Here is a 23,894-nt window from a genome sequence, read left to right on the forward strand (position 1 = left end):
TGGTGTGCCAATGGGCCCACCCACTTTGGTTTTGTCTCCTGGCCCACTCTCTCATTTTTCTCTTTTCCCTTATCCTTCTTCCCGTGGACCACATCCCTCTTTCCTCTTTTCTCTTCTCTCATTTTTTTCATCACTCTCTCTAATCTCTCCCCCTAGGAAAGCACATAGGGATGGCAACGGTTCGGTTTAAGGACGGAAATGTTATATCCATCCCCATAACTAGGAAAATTAACCATATCCATAACCGCAAATTAACCATCCGGGATTATCCATAACCATATCCACCGGGTAACGGATTTTCAATCGGTTATCGGTTATATCCATCTTTGTCAAAAAAAAATTATATTTATCGAATTGACGCATTATAAATTTTAGTAGATACTAATTTCGTCATTAAATAGCAAGATCCAATTACAAAAAACTAAACAATATATTTGAAGTTGTTCATGATAACATGCACCAATTTCTTGACAGTGAGACTCTTGAAGAGAGATGAATCTAATAAACTTGTAATATTTGATAATTGATATATAAAATGATTCAATGAATCAATTTGGTTGAGTATAACCGAATAAAGTTCATGGTTTTTCCCCATATCCAAAACCATAACCGAATAAAGTTCATGGTTTTTCCCCATATCCATACCATACCCAAATTTTCATATCCAAATCCAATCCATTCGGGCGGTTATCCACGGTTATCGGGTTTAATGGTTAGAATTGCCATCCCTAAAAGCACACAAACACAACAACAACAGTAGCTGCACACCACCATCCCTTACCCTCTATGTGAACCCCACGAACCCAGAAACGGCGAGGGGACTCTTCCCCAATTTTCCGGCGAGACCCGTGTGTTGGCAGGCATTTTCTGGCCATCTCCGACCACATTTTGGCTTCCAAATAGGAATAATCTCATTCTTCTCATCTTAAGCTTCGTTTTGACATATTATGGGTCCGATTTGGCTAAGAAATGAAGAAGTTATAACCTTCTAAAATTTACCCAGTTTCCGGCGACCTCCGCCACTTTCAAAACCATTTTCGGCCAAACCACGATAAGTTAGCCATCGTTCAAGGTACCATTCTCTTCATCTCATTTAGTACTACAACTTTGGTTTTTGAATCACTCAATTTGGTTAAGTATCGAAGAAGTTATAAGTGTTTGAAGTTGTGCCCAGAAACTGGCCAAACTTTGGCCTGAAACCGGGTCAACCCGACCCAAACCCAAGTTGGAACCCAGCTTAACCTTGAAGCCCAACCCAGATCCCTTGGGCTAGGTTACCAAGCCAAAGCCCAAACCCACTAAGCCTAAACCCAAACCCAGTACCCAGACATGTTGACTTTGACCCGACCCATTAACTTTGACCTAACCATAGACCCATCAACGTTAACTTTGGGTTGACTTTTTCAGGTTTCGGTTAGGAACATACTAATTTCGACGTCCTGATTCCAAATTCATGCTCCGTTTTCCCAAATTCAATCGTTTTAGTATAGGTTTATTGATTGGTCCCTTTATGAGTAAATTAGATTTCACTTTTTATGAGATATCATGCTTTACTAAGAATATTTTGGAATACCATGCTTTATCGATTTCATGTTTTTTGTAGTATATATGTTGGATGACTATATACTATGAAGATGTTTTGAGATATGATGTTTGAGCTACTGAGCTCCGTTGAGATATATGTACTTATTTTGGAAATATTATATAAAATGTTTTTGTACTTATCTAGTGGTCACTGTTCTACCTACGGGCGTTGGTTCTGCCTACAGGCGATGGTTCTGCCCACAGGCGATTGTCCTGCTTACAGGCGTATGTCTTGCCAACGGGCATATGTCTTGCATACGGATGCATGAAAGAGAGCCTTCGGGTGATTATGATACCATTATTTAGCACACTATATATGATATATGTTTTATGAAAGGTTTTATGGCATGCTAGGGTTTTCGGAAAACCTATCACAGATTATGCTATTAGTTTTCATAAACTTTGGGGGTTAATACGTTGTGAATAACTATGTTTGCACTACTTATATATCAACTTGGTCCACTTATGTTTTGTTTTGCGCCTCCTTAGGACTTAGAATCGAGGTGTACAATCCCAGCGTCAAGGCACTCCGCATCGATACTGGAAGGACACAGGCGTATGTCCTGCATACGGGTGCGTGAAGGAGAGCCTTCGGGTGATTATGATACCACTATTTAGCACACTATATATGATATATGTTTTATGAAAGGTTTTATGGCATGCTAGGGTTTTCGGAAAACCTATCACATATTATGCTATTAATTTTCATAAACTTTGGGGGTTAGTATGTTGTGAATAACTATGTTTGTACTACTTATGTTTTGTTTTGCGCCCCCTTAGGACTTAGAATCAAGGTGCACAATCCTAGCGTTAAGGCACTCTGCATCGGCATCTTCGAGTCCTCTCAGTGTAGGACTCATTCCTTTGTTCATTCAATTTTATATTATTTCTTTTTAGTCTTCTAGATTGGTGTATGCTCTGAACATGTTCCTCATTTGCATATTAATTATATTTAAAATTTATAGTCTTATTATATTCATCGGTTCTCATGCATATTAGTATGACTTCGTCACATTCGGGTGTTAGGAGATTATCAAGGCCGAGCATATCAAAATATGTTCTTTACCACCATATTTAACCATCGTTCTCCACATGCCATATCCAAAGGGATACGAGGGTAGCCCTAAGGAACATATAAATTGTTTCATTGACGCTTTGGGTCTTCATGCCAGCGACTGCAACCTCCATCTCATGAAGTTTTCGAAAAGCCTAACTGACCATGCTTATACTTGGTACACCACCCTCGCACTAGGTTCCATTCGGACCTAGGAAGAGCTGGCAAGTAAGTTCTGTAAAAAATACTTCCACCATGAGGAAATGGTCATGACAACTCAGCTCAACAACACACACCAAAAGCACGAGGAAGATCCAGTGACTTTTGTCAAACGTTTCCGGGACCTCGCATTTGACTGCTATAACGAGAATGACAAGGAAGCTCTTTTGGAGATTTGTATCAGCAACATTGTAGCTGACTATAGGGTGTACTTGGAGAACATCGGTATCAGCCAGTTCTTGAAGCTGTTGGAGACAGTGAGGAAAACTAGATTATCGGTCAAGCTTTCCACAAGGAAATCCTAGAAGACTGACAAGAAGGAAGCTCATCAAGCCCTAGCCGTGGATGACATATCTGACTACAACCCAAAAAAAAAAAAAAAGGGAGAGCATTAGGGAAACCTATCCTCCACTAGCTTGCAGCAATGAGGAATTCCAAGCCATCCTCGATACCATGCCCTTAGATGGGACCATCAAGCTACCTCGACCGTATAAAACCTCTTCCAAAAAAGACAAAAATGATCCCAGGTACTATTGCTACCGTCACTATATGGAACATACCCATATTGTATGCCAAACTTTGTGAAAAATTCTTCATGCAAAAATCAGTGAAGGAACGCTAGAGGGAAAGACGCAAGACGCAAGCCATAGACACTGACCTTCTGTCGAAACATCGAGGGAAAGAGATGGCAGCTGTCATCACATGCTCCAAAGATGACGATGATTACCATCTATTGATCCACGATCCCAAGCCACCGGAAGCCATTTGGGGACCGTCTAGGAACATAGAGAAGACTTATTGGTGTAAATACTCCAAGCCGCAGAGCTATGATACACCGTGGCCTTAAGCTGAAGGATGGGGAGATGATGATGCAAATCTTATGGATTTTGCCCCAAGTCTAAGTGATGAAGTCTTCACCATCGATATGCCAGAAGAATACAACGATGAAGCCATGGAAGAGTAGTTGTTCAACCAAAAAATGATGGTTGTGACTTTGTACAACCTTTCTAACATGGAAGACGATGCATATAAGCATTACCTTTCCCCAGGGCCAGGGCAAGGGCCCACTGCAGCGTAAGTCTTCCAGGAAAACCTGAAGTTCAAATCACTCTTCGACCAACTTGAATACGGTCTGGAAGCAATGACTGCTACTGCTGAAACTCTCATGCATGTTTTTTAGGACTATGGCCTTCAATGCTATACAGCCCAACCTCAAAGGACTTTCCTCAAGAATAATTACGCCATCATCTTCACTGACGAAGACATGGAAGTGGCTTTCCTTGACCACCGAATGCCACTATACTTCGAATGAGAGATTAATGACGTTTTCATCAGGCAAGCTTTGGTTGACACTGGTTCCTCTGTTACCATTCTGCCCTTAGTAGTATTTACTGCAGTAGGCATCCCAATGATAAATATGGTAAGGTCTCAAATCTCTGTCAATGGGTTTGGGAATAGTAGTAAGGAAACTATGGGATATATCGAGATCGACTTAAGGATCGACCCTATCAAGTTCTTTATTCAGTTTTATGTGATGGACATTAATATGGCTTACCACGCTCTACTCGGTAGGCCATGGATAAACAAGCACAGATGAGGTTCATTATTCCGATGTTGAATTCTATAATGATTTCTCAAGTGCCGGAAATGGGATATCACAGGCCTCAGGGATACCTTTACCCTATTGGGAAGAAGTTCGAGATCTCAGTGACCAATAATTCCTAGCCATTGTGGAAAAGGGAAAACATATACAGCCAGAGACCAATGTCTTTGCATATACTCCACCTTAATGCTCCAAGGTTGTGCTTCCTGACGACCGCGTCATCTACTGCTTATGACGGGTTGAGGTGCCTAATCACATTGAGTGGGAAAGCCCCAAGAATGGAGGCACTGCACGCCAAGCAAATAAAGTTCCCAAGGAAGCTGAAGACATGCCTGCACCTGTTGCCGAGAATGAATCCCTACAAAAATTATGCTTGTGCCAAAATGCATGTAAGATGGATCCACTATAGTGGCGAAAAAGCTTGAGGAGGTAAACCATAGTGATAATCCCTCTATGCAAAAATTGATTTCTATTAGTGTTTACTTACTTGTTAAGGAAAAGAAAGAACTAGTTAGCCTGTTAAACGAGTTCAAAGACGTCTTTGCCTGGAGCTATGAAGAAATACCAGGGTTTGATCCAAATTTAGTGTGCCACATGCTAAAACATAGCCTGGAATCAAGCTCATCGTCCAGCAAATGAGGAATTTCAACCCGAAAATAGAAGCTAAAATCAGTAGAAAAATTTATTGCAGCCAGATTTATTAAGCCTATCAAGTACCCTTTTTGGATGACCAACATTGTCCCAGTAAAGAAGAAAAACATTGTCTAAATCCAGATATGCATCGACTACCGAGATCTCAATCCAGCATGCCCAAAAAACGAGTTCCCACTGCTTAACATGGACATCATGATCGATTCAATCTTAAGGCAAGGCCTGATGTCGTTCATGGATAGCCTCAATAGGTACAATCAAATCAAGATGTTTGCCAAAAATGCTAAGAAGACGGTTTTCCGTCCGTCATTTGAAAACTTTTACTACACTGTCATGCCATTTGGATGAAAAAACGTCGGTGCCACCAATCAACGAGCAATGACGATAGTCTTTCACGACGTGATGAGGAAGAAAGTGGAAGACTATATGGACGATCTCTTCGTGAAATCTAGGACTAGGGAAGGGCACTAAGAAGTGCTAAGGAAAGTGCTGGGAAAATGCTGAATAACCTTTGGTGTTTCCTCAGGCAAGTTCCTGGGCTTCCTAGTGCATCAGTGTGGCATCAATATATATCTAAACAAGGTGCACACCATCAGAACTCTCATACCCCCAACAAATGCAAAAGAGCTGAAAAGCTTGATGGGGAAGCTGTCATACATTCAGTGCTTCATCCTAGGATTAGCAGCAGCAACATGAGCCTTCGCCCCACTGCTCAGGAAAGGGAAGGAATTCGTGTGGACCAAGGAATGGAGTGAAGCCTATCAACGGGTCTAGCAATTAGTCACCAACCTTCCTACCATGAAGGCACCATTCCCAGGCATTCCGCTCAAGCTCTACCTAGCCGTAACAAGCACTACCGTAGGAGCCCTACTTGCCCAGGACAGACCAGTCGAGGAAGAAGCACCAATCTACTTTGTCAGCAGACAACTAAAAAGTGCTAAAATTCGTTATGAGAAGACAGAATGCCTATGCCTAGCTTTTGTCTACGTATCATAGCAACTATGGCATTATTTCCTAGCCCATAAACTGCACCCTATGGTAAAGTCTGACTCGATAAAGTACTTGTTCACTAAACCAATACTGTCTGGCCGTTTGGCTCGTTGGTTGCTCCAACTTTTCGAATTTGATATTATATGTGTGACGCCTAAGGCTATTAAATGCCAAGTTGTGATAGACATGCTAGCCTTATTCTCTAAAGAAGAAGAGGCCACCATCTCCAAATAAGTCATTGGTACACTGCCAGAGTTAGCTGCTGCGTTGTGGAAGATGAACCATGGGTCATGCATTTTGATGGTTCTTCTACAACCATAGGAGGAGGAGCTAGCATTGTACTTGTCAATCTAGAGGGCCAAGCTACTGCTCTATCCATTAAACTAAACTTTCCATGACATGCCCCAATCCCGATGTCTGAGGGACATCAGGATGGCCACGTGCTGGCCGACACCCGAGGGTGACGAAAGCTATTTAATGAATGCATATGCTAAGAACATGTGAAACATGCATATAAATTTTGCACATAAATACGCAATGTAATAGTTAAACACAAACTACTAAGATACTAAATAATATTTAGCTACTAACAATGAAAACATAGTGATAATGCATGTCATGTTCAGAGCATACATCTAATTCAAAATACAAGCAGAATGTGCTATTACAAGTGTAGTTAAGGCTGAGAGGACGACATGATGTCACTAGTAAGGGAATGCCTCATAGCTTGGATCGTAAGCCTCATTCCTATGTCCTGAGAGGGCGCAAAACAAACATAAGTATACCAAGTTTATATATATATATATATATATATATATATTATATAATACTGAAACAGTTATCAACATACTAACCACCAAAATTTCATGAAAACATCAATAGTATAATATGTAGTAGGTTTTTCCAAAAACCCTAGCATGCCATAAAACCTTTCCTAAAGCATATCATATGTAGTGTGCTAGTGGTATCAGTATCGCCCAAAGGCATATATCATTCGGCCCGAAGCCAGTACATGTATCTCTTTGCCCAAAGCCATCTACATATATCTCCCTCGGCCCGAAGCCATATATCTCCTTCTCCCGTAGGCAAAACAGTGACTACTAGATACACACAAAATCATTGAACATACTCTTTTCAAACATAGGTACATATATCTCAAAACATCTTCATAGCATATAGTCATCCATCATATATACTACAAAGAAGTGTAAAAACATGTTCATAAATAGTATATAGTCATCCATAAATCTAATTTACTCATAAAACGTAACCATTAAATCATGTTTTTCATGTATGCATTTCTACTATTAAAATATGCATTTAGAAGGGGGTCCACTCATAGATACTCCGTCGTCAAAGAGCCGTACGAAATAGGAATGACGGAATCGCCACTAGTAATTGCACCTAAGCAGATAAAGGTCCAATTAATAAAACTATACTCAAACGATTGAATTTCGAAAAACAGACATCAAAAATGAATTCAGGACGTCAAAAAAACATAAAGGGGGACCTCGGGTACCCCCACGCGCCGTCGTCGGTCGCTGAAAAATTCGTTGGCGCTGCCGTAGACAATGGTGCGTGTGCTCCACATGCCACCCGCGCGCGACTGGCCTTCTGGGCTTGAGTTCAGTGGGCCTGGGCTAGGTTCTAAGGCCCAAAATCCTAGGTTTAATGGGCCAAAAGCCCGTGTCGTCTCAACCCGAAGGCTTGGGTTTTAGAGGGTTTGGGCTTAGCTAAATGGGTTCGGGCTTTGGGGGGTCAACAGGCCTGAGGCCTGAGTTCTGAATGGCCCAAAGGCTTAATTGACATAGGGTTATGGGTTTAGGCTAAAAAGGTTAGGTAGGCCCAACTCCACTCGTGGGTCGCCGGACCCAATGGAAGAGAAAGCAGGAATCCGACCGGAAAACTCTTCCGAGCTCCATATAAGCTCGATTTACTACTTTAGGGTACGATCCTAGTACCAAAATGAAACTAGAGATGAGAGGGAGAGATTTGGTACCTTCAATTCACCGTGGAATGGCCGAAGGTGGCTGGAATCTGGGTTTGAGTACCACGGCTCGCCGGGGGTTCTCTGTGCTCCATAAAGACGAAGAGAGAGAGAAAGTTAGCTCAGTGATGGTGGTAGTGCTGCCGTCATTGTGGTGCGAGTGGGTGTGAGAGTGGTGTCTAAGTGTCGCCAGGAAATGGAGAAGGAGAGAGTTCAAAAGAGATAAAGTGAGTGTAGAGAGAGAGTGAAAGTGAGAGAGAGAGAGAGCTCAAGGAGGAATGAAAGAAGAGAGGAAAAAGATTGGGGCTTGCCACATGGCAGATAAAGAGAGATGAGGAAAATCTAGAAAGGGGATCCGAATTGGGTAGGATGTGGGGGTAATTTCGTAATTTCATTAATCTTTTAACAAAAATGTGAAATTACAAATAGTTTTGGGGGTGGGGTTTAACATTCCATGCACAAACAACGTAACCGAGTATGAAGCTTTCGTTATGGGTCTTTCCACAGCCAGGGAAATGGGCGCAAGGAAAATACAAGTCGTAGGGGATTCAAATTTGGTCCTGAGCCAAGTTCAAGGAAGCTTTGCGGTGAAGGAAATAACCTTGGCTCTATACCGCATTATGGCCAAGAAACTCATGGAAAGCTTTAAGCATGTGGTGTTGGAACATATTCCTAGCACAACCAACAGATATGCGAATGCCCTAGCAACATTTCACTCCAAGCTTACCTTCGTCAAAAAACAAGCCAACGTTGTTGTAATAAGAAGAGAGGCCTCATCCACTGACGCACCCTTCCTAAAGGAAGCTCCAGAAGGTGACGATTGGAAAGAAACTGTCAGAAGGGAACTTTCCAAGCTAAGTGAAGCGTTTAGCATCAAATGCCTTAAGGAGTACATCAATGTTACTTGGACACTCTATAAGCGCCTTCCCGAAGGAGTGCTAACCTGATGCCTCAAACCAAAATAAACACAAGAACGGTTGCATGAGATCTATCAGACTACATGCGAAGTCGACTAAGTTGTGAGTTTCTATCGCCGACTACAAAGAAAAGGGTACTACTAGCCAGAGATGAAGCAGCAAGCCACATGCATCCAAGTCAACTGTGCAAAATGTAGTACAACGCTTTCCCCAGAAGAGGAATTTGCAGTTTCCAACACCGATGATTGGAGGTCCCCATACCTGACCTTCTTTATTGATGGAACACTGCCAAGCAATGTTAGGGACACATGCAAGTTGAAAGGGACAGCCAAGAGATACTTCATAGATGGGGCAAAAAAAAAAAAAAAATTAGCACTTCTCTTTTTTATATGATTTGGTGAAGATGCTCATCTGGCTTGTAAGATGTTCTATCATTACTTGTAATATTGTCACGTCTAGTAATAATCGTGGCTTGCCACCAGTTGTTCCTTTTTTTTTTTTTTTTTTAAAAGTCAAAAAAAGAAGAAGAAGAAGAAATGCTAAGAAACTCTCTCAAAAGTAAAACTCTCCATGAACTCGATGAATACTTGATAGGCCAAAATATATCTTAATTGATATTTGAAGATTTTCTGCCAATTGAATGGTTTTTCACAAGATTTACTGCAGCGGGAATTGAAGCGTCCATTCGTTTGCACTTCACCATAGTAATTAAAGTTATTAAACCCGAAGAGCACAAATTAGGGTTTGCCTCTGCATCCATTCGTTTGCACTTCAACAGAGTAATTAAACGCAAAGACCACTAATTAGGGTTTGCCGTTCTTTTTGGTAACAACAATGGATCTCCAAGAATCGATCAACAACCAAGCCAATATCGTACTGAGAATCACAAATCACTTGCTTCATACTCAAGGCAAGGACAAGAACATGGTGTTCTCAACGCTGTCAATCCACATGGCTCTAAGCCTTATAACGGCTGGTTCAAAGGGTTCCACCAAGGCAGAGTTGCTTTCTTTCCTCAAGTCAATTCCAGTGAGCAACTCAACACGCCTTCTATCTCCTCCTTCGGATCTTTTATAGCACCCATGAATCTCCCTCTAATCTACTCGTGAATCCCCTATGTGGGGCATGCCCACTCCCCCGCTTGTCCTAGGCATAACTTTTGGGTCGACAAGTCCACCCCGTCAAGCCTTCTTTCAAACGAATAGTGGACTTTGCTTATAAAGCTGCTATAAATGAAGTTGATTTCAAGACCAAGGCTGACCAAGCAAGAATTAAAGTGAACACATGGGCTAAAAAAGAAACCAACGGCCTTATCGAAAAGGTTCCTTGTGAGTCGGTTGACATAGAAACCAGGATCCTATTTGCTAAATGCATTATGTGATAAACCAACTATTCAAGATATCTCTCCACGTCCGAAATGCATGGTAAACGTCTCTCCAAGTCAGCCACACAAGTTGGATACTCTTCAACCTCTTCAACAGATAGCAAGGAATCACACTTCTTCCTTATCTAAAACTCATGTGTAACTTAGTTTTGAATTTCAAATGTAATCAGATGATATGTAACCAACCTCATCTTGTAATCTCTATATAATGAAGTCCATACCTCACTCATAATTAATTGAGTTGAGTTTATACAATCTATGTTTACAATCCTAGCTTAAATTCTTTCATGGTATCTCTGAGCTAAAAGTCTAACGACAGATTAATTTTTTTTTTTTTTCTCTTCTCACATGGCTTCTCCCATTCCCCTCCCAAATGTCTCCAACTTTCTCACGATCAAACTTGATCGTACCAACTACCCCCTCTGGCACGCCCAAATGCTACCTCTCCTCCGCAGTCGTAATCTTGTTTCCTTTGTCGACGGAACCAGTCCGTGTCCTCCAGCATACTTGAAAGATGATAATGGCAACATCACTGACAAAGTCAATCCCGACTTCGATACTTGGATCCAACAGGATGCCACTGTTATGTCCTGGATCAACTCTTCTGTTCACCCTACCGTACTTGCTGCTTTAATTGGGAAAACTAGCTCCCATTCTGCATGGACAACCCTACGTGATCGATATGCTTCTCAGTCAACCGGTCGCCTTCTCCAACTCCGCAGTGAGTTGATGAATACTCACAGAGGTGATTCTTCCATCTCTGAATTCTTGGATAAAGTTAATTGTCTCGCAGATACTCTCTCTCTCTCTGGTGCTCCTGTTTCAGACTCCGATGTTGTTGCCATCATTCTCAACAACGTAGGCCCTGCCTATGAAAGCACCGTTGCCTCCGCCCAAGCTCGTGATGAGGCCATTACCTACAGTGCTTTGGAAGCACTTCTCCTTGGCGCTGAAAGACGACAGAAAATGCATACTGCATTTGGTACTGACAACGGCCTCACTGCCCTTGTAGCAGGCCGCAATGGCAACCGTGCCCCTGCATCTTTTCGGGGACGAGGCTCCTCTACTGGGTTTCGCGGTCGTAGTCATTTTCCTAGTGGTCGTGGCTCTTCAAATCGCCACTGCAACTCTCCTCACTTTCACCAAGGATCTCCCTCTAATCACGGATCCCACTCTCACCACGGGTCCAACCCTCACCCAGGCTCCCACTCTCGCCAAAATGATGGGATTCTCGGCCCAGCTCCTTCCCACAGTCATTTCACTACTGGACGCATTCAATGTCAAATATGCAGTCGTCATGGCCATTCTGCGATCGACTGCTTCAACCGCCTAAACATGTCTTATGAGGGACGCGTTCCTGCACCTCGCTTGCAAGCGTTTGCTGCTACGGCACCTTCTGCATCTGCCACAGCACCTGCCATACAGGAGTGGTTGTTTGACTCAGGGGCTAATGCTCACATCACAAATAATTCTGCCAGTCTTTCGAATACTCATCCTTATAATGGCATGGACCAAGTCAATGGAGTTGGTGGAACAGGTTTGCCAATTTCACACATAGGGACCACTTGCATTCGTACACCTCACTCCACCTTTAGCTTACCTAATACACTACTTTGTCCAAATGCATCCACCAATATTATTTCAATCCATCGCTTTACCAAAGAAAATAATTGCTCTCTAACCCTATATCCTAATTCGTATTCTGTTCAGGATCTTCACACGGGGAGGATGCTTTTACAAGGCCCGAGTAGAAATGGATTCTACCCCTTCTCTGGTGTTTCATCAACAAATAAAGGCGTGTCTGCATTTTTAGGTACTAGAGTGTCCAATTCAATTTGGCACTCTAGGTTAGGTCATCCATCTTCTCATATTTTACAAAGTTTGGTTTCTAGGAATAAATTGCCCATTAAAGGCGTTGTCACTAGTGAGTTCTGTCACTCATGTCCCATGGGTAAGAGTCACAAGTTACCTTTTCAATTGTCAACTTCTAGGTCTTTGTCTCCATTAGAATTGGTTCATTCCGATGTATGGACTTCACCTTCATTTTCTATAAATGGTTTTAAATATTATGTAGTATTCATTGATGATTATTCCCGCTACTCTTGGCTATATCCATTAAAATTAAAATCCGATGTTTTTTCTACTTTTGTGTCATTCAAGAAACTGGTTGAAAACTTGTTTAATACTAAACTAAAATCACTCCAAACCGATGGAGGAGGAGAGTACGTCAACAATACTTTTAAAACTTTTTTAACTCAACATGGAGTTTTCCATCGCTTTACATGTCCACATCATCCCGAACAAAACGGCATTTCTGAACGAAAACATCGTCATATAGTTGAAACTGGCCTCACCCTACTTGCTCATTCATCCTTACCTACTTCATTTTGGGATGATGCTTTTCATACAGCAACTTATTTGATCAATCGTTTACCAACTAGAGTTCTCCATGATGAGTCTCCTTTTCAAAAGTTGTTTCACAAACCTCCTAACTATGATTTTCTTAAAGTTTTTGGGTGTGCATGTTTTCCCTATATTCGTCCCTATAATACTAATAAGTTACAATTTCGTTCCAAACGTTGCATTTTCTTAGGATATTCATTAAATCAACATGGTTATAGGTGTTTAGATATGTCCACCGGTCGCATATTTTTGTCACGTCATGTCTTATTTGATGAAACCATTTTCCCCTACAATGAATCCATTTCTACAAAGCCTTCCTCCTCCCCGTCATCTACAATACTGACCATTGATTCCCATCCTTTAATAAATCCCCCTAGGACTCCTAGCTCCACTACTTTCCCACCAAATCCGCATCCCACCTTACTTTCCACTCAACCTAACCCTTTTTCTCCTACTTTTCCCCAAAACCCGCACCATCCCACCTTACTTTCCACTCAACCTACCCCTATTCCACCTAATTTCCCACTACATCCGAACCCCACCATTCCTTCCACTCCATCATCAACACCACCACATATTACCTCTTCACCTATATTAAATAATCCTATTCCATCCCCATCACCCCTCTCACCTGTACACTCTATACCTGCCCTTTCCCCACCTCTATCCTCTACGAATGCAGTAGGTGTTGCTCCTGTCTCATCTTCCTCTCCACGCCACAGTCAACCTGTTCACTCCATGGTCACCCGTTCAAAGGATGGCATTCAAAAACCCAATCCCAAATATGCGCTTATTTCTGATGTGACTAATGACCTTGTTGAGCCTACTTGTTTTACACAGGCAAATAAGTTCCCTGAATGGCGTATGGCAATGGCAGAAGAGTTCAATGCTCTGCAACAAACAGGAACGTGGTCCCTGGTTCCTTTTCATTCCACAATGAATGTTCTCCCAAATAAATGGGTGTACCGTATTAAACGTAAATCTGACGGCTCCATTGAAAGGTTTAAAGCACGTCTTGTTGCCAATGGTTTTCGTCAACAGGAAGGACTCGATTACAGCGAGACGTTTAGTCCTGTCGTCACTCATGCAACCATCAGACTTATTCTCTCCGTGGCTCTTCATTTTAACTGGCAAATACGCCAGCTTGATGTCAAAAACGCATTCCTCCATGGTTCCTTAACTGAGGAAGTCTACATGCGCCAACCTTCTGGCTTTGTCGATCCACAGTTTCCAGCACATGTATGTCGTCTTCGACGGTCCTTATACGGCTTAAAACAGGCTCCACGTGCTTGGTTTCAGTGTTTCTCTCAACATTTGGAAGAGCTCGGGTTTCATGCATCAATGGCAGATTCTTCACTGTTCATTTACTTCAATGGAACTACTGTTATTTATTTACTCATATACGTTGATGACATCCTTGTTACAGGTAATAATCCATCTCACATCTCCACCTTGATTCATCAATTGGGAAACAAATTTTCAATGAAGGACCTTGGGGCCTTGCATTATTTTTTGGGAATGGAAATTACGAGAACACCGACGGCCATGTATTTAACCCAGTCAAAATATATCCTGGACCTCCTCAAACGAACTAACATGGCTGACGCCAAACCATTGTCTACTCCAGCCCTCCCTGGCCGCAAGCTTAGTTTGTATGAGGGTGAGCCCTTGGATGATGGTACAAATTTTCGCAGTGTTGTTGGGGCTCTCCAATATCTCTTATTCACACGGCCTGACATTGCTTTCGCTGTAAATCAAGTCTGTCAATATATGCATTCACCCACAACTACACATTGGGCTGCAGTCAAGCGCATTCTTCGCTATTTGAAAGCCACTCATAATCACGGTATCGTTTACAAACCCAGTTCGTTGTCCCTCACAGCCTTTGCCGATGCCGACTATGCTGGTGACCCCGATGATCGTCGCTCCACTGGTGGCCATTGCATTTTTCTAGGGGATAACTTGATCTCTTGGAGTTCTAAAAAACAAAGAGGTGTGTCTCGCTCAAGTACAGAGGCTGAGTATCGCCAAATGGCCTATACCTCTGCCACCTTGTCTTGGTTCCGCCACATATTCCGCGATCTTCATCTCCCTCTAAATCCACCACAATTGTGGTGTGACAATATCAGTGCCTTGGCAGTAGCTTCCAATCCAGTCTATCAGGCTCGTATGCGTCATGTGGAAGTTGATTATCATTATGTTAGAGAAAAAGTAATTCGCAAAGAACTAGTTGTGGGATATGTTTCTTCCGTTGACCAACTCGCGGATCTCTTAACCAAGGGTTTGTCCACAGCTCGTTTTAGTTATCTCATCTCCAAGCTTCCTGTTTGTCAACGTCCACTCAGCTTGCGGGGGCGTGATAAACCAACTATTCAAGATATCTCTCCACGTCCGAAATGCATGGTAAACGTCTCTCCAAGTCAGCCACACAAGTTGGATACTCTTCAACCTCTTCAACAGATAGCAAGGAATCACACTTCTTCCTTATCTAAAACTCATGTGTAACTTAGTTTTGAATTTCAAATGTAATCAGATGATATGTAACCAACCTCATCTTGTAATCTCTATATAATGAAGTCCATACCTCACTCATAATTAATTGAGTTGAGTTTATACAATCTATGTTTACAATCCTAGCTTAAATTCTTTCATTATGTACTTCAAAGGAGATTGGGAGGTCAAGTTTTTTTCACATTAAACGACGGAGTATGACTTCTTCCTTCTCAACGGGAAAGTTAAGGCACCCTTCATGACCAACACGAGGCAGTTTGTAAGTGTCTTCGATGGCTTCAGAGTTTTAAAGCTTCCTGGCATAATGGGGAGGTCAGTTCAGACGCGGATTTTCTGCATGTATTTATTACCTCCCGATGCAGAAGATAGGCTGCCATCTTTAGTTGAGAGAGCTTATTCTGAGACCGGTTTCTTAGACCGCCATCTCCCTAAAGAACAGGTTATTGTGGGTGATTTTAGGATTCTGAAGTTCAAGTTTTCTTCGGGATTTAACGCTTGTGAAATTCTTAAGGATTTGGGACTAGTTTCGCCTTTTGTTGTTGATTTAGGAGGAGGAAAATTGACAGAGATGGTGAAGAAAGTTGGGGTTCCACCACAATTGGCAATATATGGAGTAGCCCAGCTTCTTATAAGCTCATGCAAGGTCCCTCATTCTATCAATGTGAGACTTATTCTCAACACGCCCTCTCACGTGTGGCAAATTTTCGAGCCTAATACGTGGACAACACAACAGGATGACGTGGAGCATATGTGGCCGTTTGGCTTCACACGTGGGACAACCTGCTCTGATACCATGAAGAAAATTGAGGGTCCACCATAAAACTAATTGGCAATATGGGAAGTAGTCTAACCTCTTATAAGCCCATGCAATGTCCCTTCTTCCATCAATATGGGACTCATTCTCAATAGATTGCACACTCGCCTCTGGAATAGGACCCTTATGTGTCCAATGTACACCGTAAATCGGTTGTTGAATTTAATGAACATGGAACCATAGCTACAGCTGTTTCCCTTATTAGAATAAGGGGGCGGCGGGGATGAACCTCCATCTGTTGATCACTTTGTGGCTGATCACCCATTGATGTTCCTCATCAGAGAAGAAATAACAGGGATGGTGCTGTTCATTGGCCACGTGCTTAACCTGCTTGAAGGCGGATAATTGTTAAAGGATCGGTGATTTTTGCTCATAACACTAAAGTTGTGGCGAGTCCTTACCACCGGTTTTGTTGCTGTTAGATGATTTTAGATTTTGAAATTTATGCTGTAGAATCATATATTAAATCTTGAATTTTAGAATATTTTATTTGCAACAAAAGTGATGATGGTGCTCACTATCACTTAGATTGCTGAGCAAAAATGTTTCTTTTAGAATCAGGATGGTTTGTTCTTGTTTATTTTCTATGCTTGATTTATACCACTATTCCCATATTGTATTTCCTTCTTTTTTTTTTTCCTTATTCCCATATTGAATATCAGTTGTCCTTGAATTTTCTTTGGCCAGATTTCTATGCAAAGTCTAGGAGAAATAGTTGTAAGTTGAGGTAGATATACCCTATATGATTACCAAGTTAAGCTTTATGTATGAAATATCCATCGTGGATTTATTTCTATGTTTATTTAGGCGATGGATTTATTTGTTTTACATGCATTGCAGCATTAGGTGGGGCAAGGGTGGTGGGAACGAAGTGGAACAAATGTACATGGAAGAACCACAAAGTGAAAGCTAAAAATTTGTATTGGTGTTCTTTTAATTTCTAGTTTTTGTTTCCTATTTTCTCCTTCATTTCTCCTCCTCATTCCTTCAACATTCTTTATTTTTCTTTCCTTAATTCATACTAGTATATACCTACACACAAAATGTGTGTGAAGTTTTAAATTTTCGTTTTTAAAATTGAAGGAGAGAGAAAGAGAGGAAGGGGAGAGAGTGAGAGAGGTTTATTTTTTTTTAACTTAGAAGTGTTAAAATCACATGTAGGTGAGGTTTAAGCAAAAAAAAAAAAAAAAATAGCAAAATTTTGTTTTGTGAAATTATGTTACTGACCTTAATTTTTTTTTTTTGTGATAGAAGATTAAATAATCTTTCCACCCTCTTTTGGTTGACAAAGAAAATTCTAATTAATATGTAGTTTAAACATGTCCTTGTTTCCACCAAGAAATAAAAACTAAAAACAAAAATTATCAAACGAACTCTTAATTATTTTTACATTTACAGTCTACTTTTGTTAGGAGAGGGAGTATTGGGTAGATACTAGCACCATACCCAAAAGATAAGAACCACAACTCTTGGTTATTTTTACATTTACCGTTTCCGTGATAATGCATTTTTGGACCACAGTGTCATAGTGGAAGAAAACTATTTCAAGAAAATTGCTCTCCACATATAAGGGATTGCGACATAATAGAAGGTGGGTAGGGTTGTCGTGTGTGTACCGACGGACGAGCTCCGTCAAGTCAGCTATACATCATTCATACCAAGCTAATTTTGGTGGTGCCTAAGGACGAGGAGGCTAGGACTACTCCAAGCGCACAATGTATAAGAATGTTTGTGGTCACACTGCCATGTCAAACCAAAACACATCCTAACAAACCCGGCATGTGGTAAAATACTACAATTAGTTTACATGTTATAATATGTGTTTGTCTTTTACAAGGAAAAATGTGAGAATATATATTTTGTATACCATATTGTACCACGTTTCTGATAAAAATGAAACCTACTTGTATTGATGTCCTACCTCTATTAGAGTAGTGGTAGAATGTGATCTACCAAAATTAAAATTTGTCTCTATACTATCACCCACTTTTTTACCATATAACCATTTATACATTTCTTCCGCACTTAAGTGCAAAGTACAAACACATTACTCTAACAAACTGACCTAATTCCAAATATATCCTTTATGATATGAATTGGCAAATGATTTAAACTTTAGGGTGGAAATGCATCCCACATCAGAATATCAGATCATTAATTATTGGATTCATTTTAAGATCTGTAGAGCCTGCTCTTATTTTGTATATATTAGTTGGGTTTTGTTGTTACTAATCTAGTTTGTTTGTTTGTTTGTTTCGAATTTTTTTTTTTTTTTTTGAACAAACAATATTATCTACATTAAGGGGAGGAAGTGGGCTGAACTTCACATTGGGCTAGCAACAATGTGGTTCAAATTTGTCTTTGACAAGAATCGAACCTAAAACGTCTCACTTACCAGTAAAGAGGATATCGTCCGATATAGTAGTCATTCCTCAATATTATATGTCCATGTGTTATTTGTTCCTCCTTTCTTGTCTTTCTACATACTAGCATATGCCTACACACTTTGTGTATATGAACATTTTTTATTTTGTTTTTAAAATGGGAAGGAGATAGGGAGAGAGAGAACGTGGGTGGGAGTGGAGTTGGAGTTTCTTTTTTTATTTTTTATTTTATTTTTTATATTAGATATATTTTAACATCATCTGTAGGTAAGACTTCAATAAAAAATAAAAATAAAAAGTAAAATTTGGTTCGATCATATTACATTATGGCCATCATTTTTTTTTTTTTTTGTGATAGAAGACTAAATAGTATTTTCATCCTCTTTTGGTTGACAAAGAAGATTTTATTAATAGGTAGTTTAGATATTTCTCCTTTCTTGTTAGCATTTTAATCACATCATACATTGTTTAATTATCATCCCTTTTTCTTAATACAATAATATTTTTTTATGGAAATTCGGAAACGAATGTCGTTTAGACTATCGATCACAATATAGTGTGAAGGATATGAACAGAGAGTGAAAATGAAATTGAATAAATTTGACAGAAAAGGATTCGACAAATATATAGAGATAACCTTTATGGAGGAGTTGTATTCTTCAGAGGAAGTTATAACTTTTTACGTTGACATACAACTATTCATATCCTTTTAGAATTAATTAATTTATTTATTTATTATATTATATTATTTTCTTTATTAATTAATTAACTTATTTCACTACAATCATATGTTTATTAGTACATCAATGTTATGGTGTACCTTCACATATGATTACACATATTGTGAAAACCATGTTATCATAATCATATTCCAACATTTCCCACTTGATTATGATGACATAAATGGTTTCCTATTCTGATTTGTTTCTTAAGAGTATTACTCATAAACAAATTGAATGTAACATCAGATATGTGGCTTCTTTACCTGGTGTGCACAATTCCACTTTATCTGACTTTTTAGTAAAATGACATCATACTCAAGTAACTAAGAAAAACAATCTGTATCTGGTTACAAATGAGGACTTAGTCCCGCACTATATGCCACAATGTTATATAAATTATTTCTTGAAGTTTATAATAGATTTTACTTTCAAAATGATTTATTATAACCTGGTTACCTCGCTAGTGCCTTCTATCTTTAATCGACCAAGTACTAAAGAACCAGATAGAGTCGTATCTACTTGTCCATGTTTCAAGCATCCATGAAACCATACAACGATGCCTGCCGCACATCTCACACTACAACACATCTAGGTGTTTTGCAAACCCATTGTAATCACATGCTCTCTGAATTTTTCCAAAGATAATCCCTTGGTCATGGATCAGCCACCATCTCTTCGAAGGGTATGTAATCGACCTTTACCTTTCATCTCTCCATTATATCTTGTATATAGTGATATTTAATATCAATGTGTTTTCCTCTAGAACTATTTGCTCCACTTTTTATCAGAAAAATGGCGGACTTATTATCACAAAACATATTGACGGGCTTTTTAAGTATACCTATATTTAAATTATCAATAAAGCGTTTAGCCCATACTACAATACTTACCGCTGTGCCACAAGTTATATATTCTGCTTCCATGGTAGACCTTGCGACATAGCCCTGTTTCTTACTTAACCAATAAAGAGTTGTTCCACCAAACAAGACAATGTTACCACTTGTTGACTTTCTGTCATCCAAATCGCTTGCGAAATCTGCATCATAATAACAAACTAAATCTAGATCATTTAATCAGAAACAAAGTTTCATACCTTGAGTGCCTTTTAGATATCTAATAATTCTCTTTACTGCCATCCAATGTTTCTTTCCAGAGTTTGATTGATATCTACTTACCAATCCAACTGCATGACATATGTCAGGTCTTATGTTGGTCATAACATACATCAAACTTCCAACTGCTTGGGCATAAGGAACATTTTGCATATCAATGATGTCTTGCTTCTGTCCCGGACATATATTTTTGGAAAGCATCATTCCTTTACAAACAGGTGTACTAATTGGCTTGCAATCTTGCATCTTAAATCTTTTAAATATTTTATCCAAATAATTTTGTTGATCCAAATAGAGCGTTTTGGCATTTCTATCCCTAGTAATTTTAATTCCTAGAACATAAGATACTTCTCCCATATCTTTCATTTCAAATTTGGATCCCATAGATGACTTAGTCTTTTTAATCATATCTATGGAGTTACCTGCAAGTAAGATGTCATCTACATATAATGACAACATACAGAAATTATCTTAGCACTCCCAAGAGTAAACACAATTATCTAATGGATTTATTTTATAGCCCATTTCCATAATGGCTTGGTGGAATTTTAAATACCATTGTCTTAATGATTGTTTAAGGCCATACAACGACTTTCTTGATTTGTAGACTTTGTTTTCATGTCCTCTGACATGATATCCTTTTGGTTGAATCATATAGATGTCTTCCTTCAAATCTCCATTTAAGAATCTTGTTTTGACATCTAACTAATGAAGTTCTAAATCCATTCTAGCAACAATTGTCATAAGAATCCGAATGGATGTAAACTTCGCAACTGGAGAGTAAGTGTCCACAAAATCTATGCGGGGTTTCTGAGTAGAACTCTTAGCTACAAGTCGAGCCTTAAACTTATCTAAGGTACCATCTGATTTGTACTTCTTACGAAGTACCCACTTATAATCAATGGGCTTTCTTCCATCAGGTAGATCAACCAATTCCCAAACTTCATTTTTCTTTATGGAATCTAGTTCTTCATTCATGGCTGGTTGTCATTGTTCAGACTCAAAACGATCAATTGCTTCTTTATAATTCCTTGGGTCTGGATCTCCCACTAAATGATCTACCTCCTCAAGATTGAAAACAAAGTGATCTTTTAGTCTTCTAGATGGTTCCCTTTTTCTTTTACTCCCACTAATTTTTATCATTTCTCCCACTATTTATATCTTCCATGATAATATCATGATTATCATCCATGTGTGTGTCATGATCGACCATTGTTATGATCATCCATGTTTATGTCTCCCACTTGATCATTGTCAATGTCATGATCATGAGACAAGTCTAAATTACAATGGAAATCTTGATCTTCCGTATGAGAATTTTCTTCTTCTTCCAAAGATTCCAATTCTTGTATTAGATAAACCAAATCAGTAGTTTCAATCAAATTAGCATCTCTACTTTCGATCAATCTTTTCTTAAGATGATAAAACCTATATCCGACACTATTATCAGGATATCCTATGAATTCACATTCCAAAGTCTTTGCTTATAATTTATCTCTTAATGGCTTTGGAATGAGGACATGCACCTTACAACCCCAAACTTTTAAGTTTGGTAAATCGGGTTTAAATCGGGTTTTCGTCCATGCCATAATTCATATGGAGTCGATGGCTTTGCCTTTTTATGAACTCTGTTCAATATATATGCTGTAATAGACAAAACTTCACCCAAAAAATGTGGAGGTAAGTCAACATAAGACATCATAGATCGCATCATATCCATTAGAGTTCAATTTCTTCTTTCTGCAATTCCATTTTGTTGCAGTGTATAAGGCATAGTATAATTATGCCTAATACCATTCTCTTTGCAGAAATTATCAAAGGCTTCAAATTCTCCACCTCTATCACTATTAAGGTTCTTTATGGATCTTCCCAGTTGGTTCTTTACTTTTGCCTTGAACTCTTTAAATTTGTCTAAGGCTTCATTTTTATGCTGCAAGAAGTAGACATGTCCATAACGGAAATAATCATGGATGAAAGTCACAAAATATTTCATTCCTCTATGAGTTTTAGTTCTCATTGGTCCACATAAATCTGTATGCACTATCTCAAGTAAATTTGTAGAAGTCCAATGCTGAGAAAATGATTTTCTAGTCATTTTTCCTTTAATACATGATTCACATGTATCAAAATCATGTGCATTTACTTATGGCAACATTCCATTTTTACTCATGCATATCATTTTATTTTTATTTATGTGACCTAAACGTAAATGTCATAAATATGATAAACTTTGAACAATAAAGACAAGGGCATACTCAAAAGAAATACTTTTATTAATACAAACTTAGTACATATCATCGACTCTTATTCCCCTTACATAAATATAACCATTTTTCCCAATAGTGACAGCACCATTCATGAACCTTGTCTCAAAACCTTTCTTTTCTAGGACAGAGACAGTGACAAGATTCGTTCTAATATTTGGTGCAAGCAGAACATTTTTAAGCACAATGGTAGATTTACTATTGTTGATCTTGCAATCTCCTTCACCCAAAACATCAACATAAATATTGTTGCCCATGTAGAGACAATGTTCTCCTAGTGCTTTCTCCTTGAAGTTGATGAAGCAACTTTTGTCCTTGCCTACATGACGAGTTGCTCCTAAGTCTATCCACCATTTTCAGCAATGAGTGCTTTGGAGACAGTCAAAATCAGTTCTTTAGGATTTTTGTTATTCTTGCATCGTTTTGGGCACTTGTACCTAAAGTGACCAATCTCTCCATAGTTGTAACATGCACTTTCTTTTCCTTTGAAATTGTTCCACTTGCGGTGTCCAAACTTTTTGAAGTTTGGGCACTTGTTACTACTATGTGGCTTGTGCATGTGTTGCTTGTTTTTCTGAGAATCTTCCGCTATGAGGAGGTTGGCTCTGCCTTGTCCAATTTCCTTTATCCTATAATTTTTATGAACTTCCTCAATAGCCAACATTGCAGGCAATGTATCCATCATTAATTCCACTTGACTATAAGTCATGGAAGTAACTACATTGTCCCAAGAATTTGGGAGACTACCCAGAAGAACACTAACTTGCATTTTATTGGAAACTGGATGGCCAGCATTGGCTAAGTCTTTTGCCATTACCTCCACTTAGTAATATGATCAACCATAGAATCAGTTTCCTCCATTTTTGTCCCATTGTATTTCTCAAGCAATAACTGAATGTATGTTTGAGATTTGGGGCCATACTTATTTTCAAGTACATCCATGATTTCTTTGGCCGAATCATATTCTTCATAGAGATGTATTAATTTATCTTCCATGTAATTTAGAATTGTAGCCTTTGCCAACTCATTATCTTCCACCCATTTATTATAAACTCGAGAGGGCCCAAGCGGCCTCTCGTCCTTGATAGTGTATAAAGTCTTGTCATGGGTTAAAAGATAAGTGATCCTTCTCCTCCATATTCGATAATTAACATTGTTCAACCTCTCTATTTTAAAAACTTCAGATTTGGAATATTTAGTTGCCATAGCTCAGAAAATTACAAAACAAACACAATACTTAATACAAACTTAAATACAAATACAAATACAAATACAAATACAAATACAAATACTAC

General features: G+C 39.3%; 1 protein-coding gene across 1 annotated transcript; it reads left to right on the forward strand.

Annotated features, from left to right (window-relative positions):
* The first annotated feature begins 8,603 nt into the window (after positions 1-8,603).
* Positions 8,604-9,035, forward strand: LOC137722026 (uncharacterized). Its single transcript, XM_068461030.1, has one exon. It carries the CDS (start codon positions 8,604-8,606, stop codon positions 9,033-9,035), a length of 432 nt encoding a protein of 143 aa, XP_068317131.1.
* Positions 9,036-23,894: the final 14,859 nt, after the last annotated feature.

The sequence above is a fragment of the Pyrus communis genome, chromosome 17, assembly GCF_963583255.1.
Source record: "Pyrus communis chromosome 17, drPyrComm1.1, whole genome shotgun sequence".
NCBI classification, from domain to species: Eukaryota; Viridiplantae; Streptophyta; class Magnoliopsida; order Rosales; family Rosaceae; genus Pyrus; species Pyrus communis.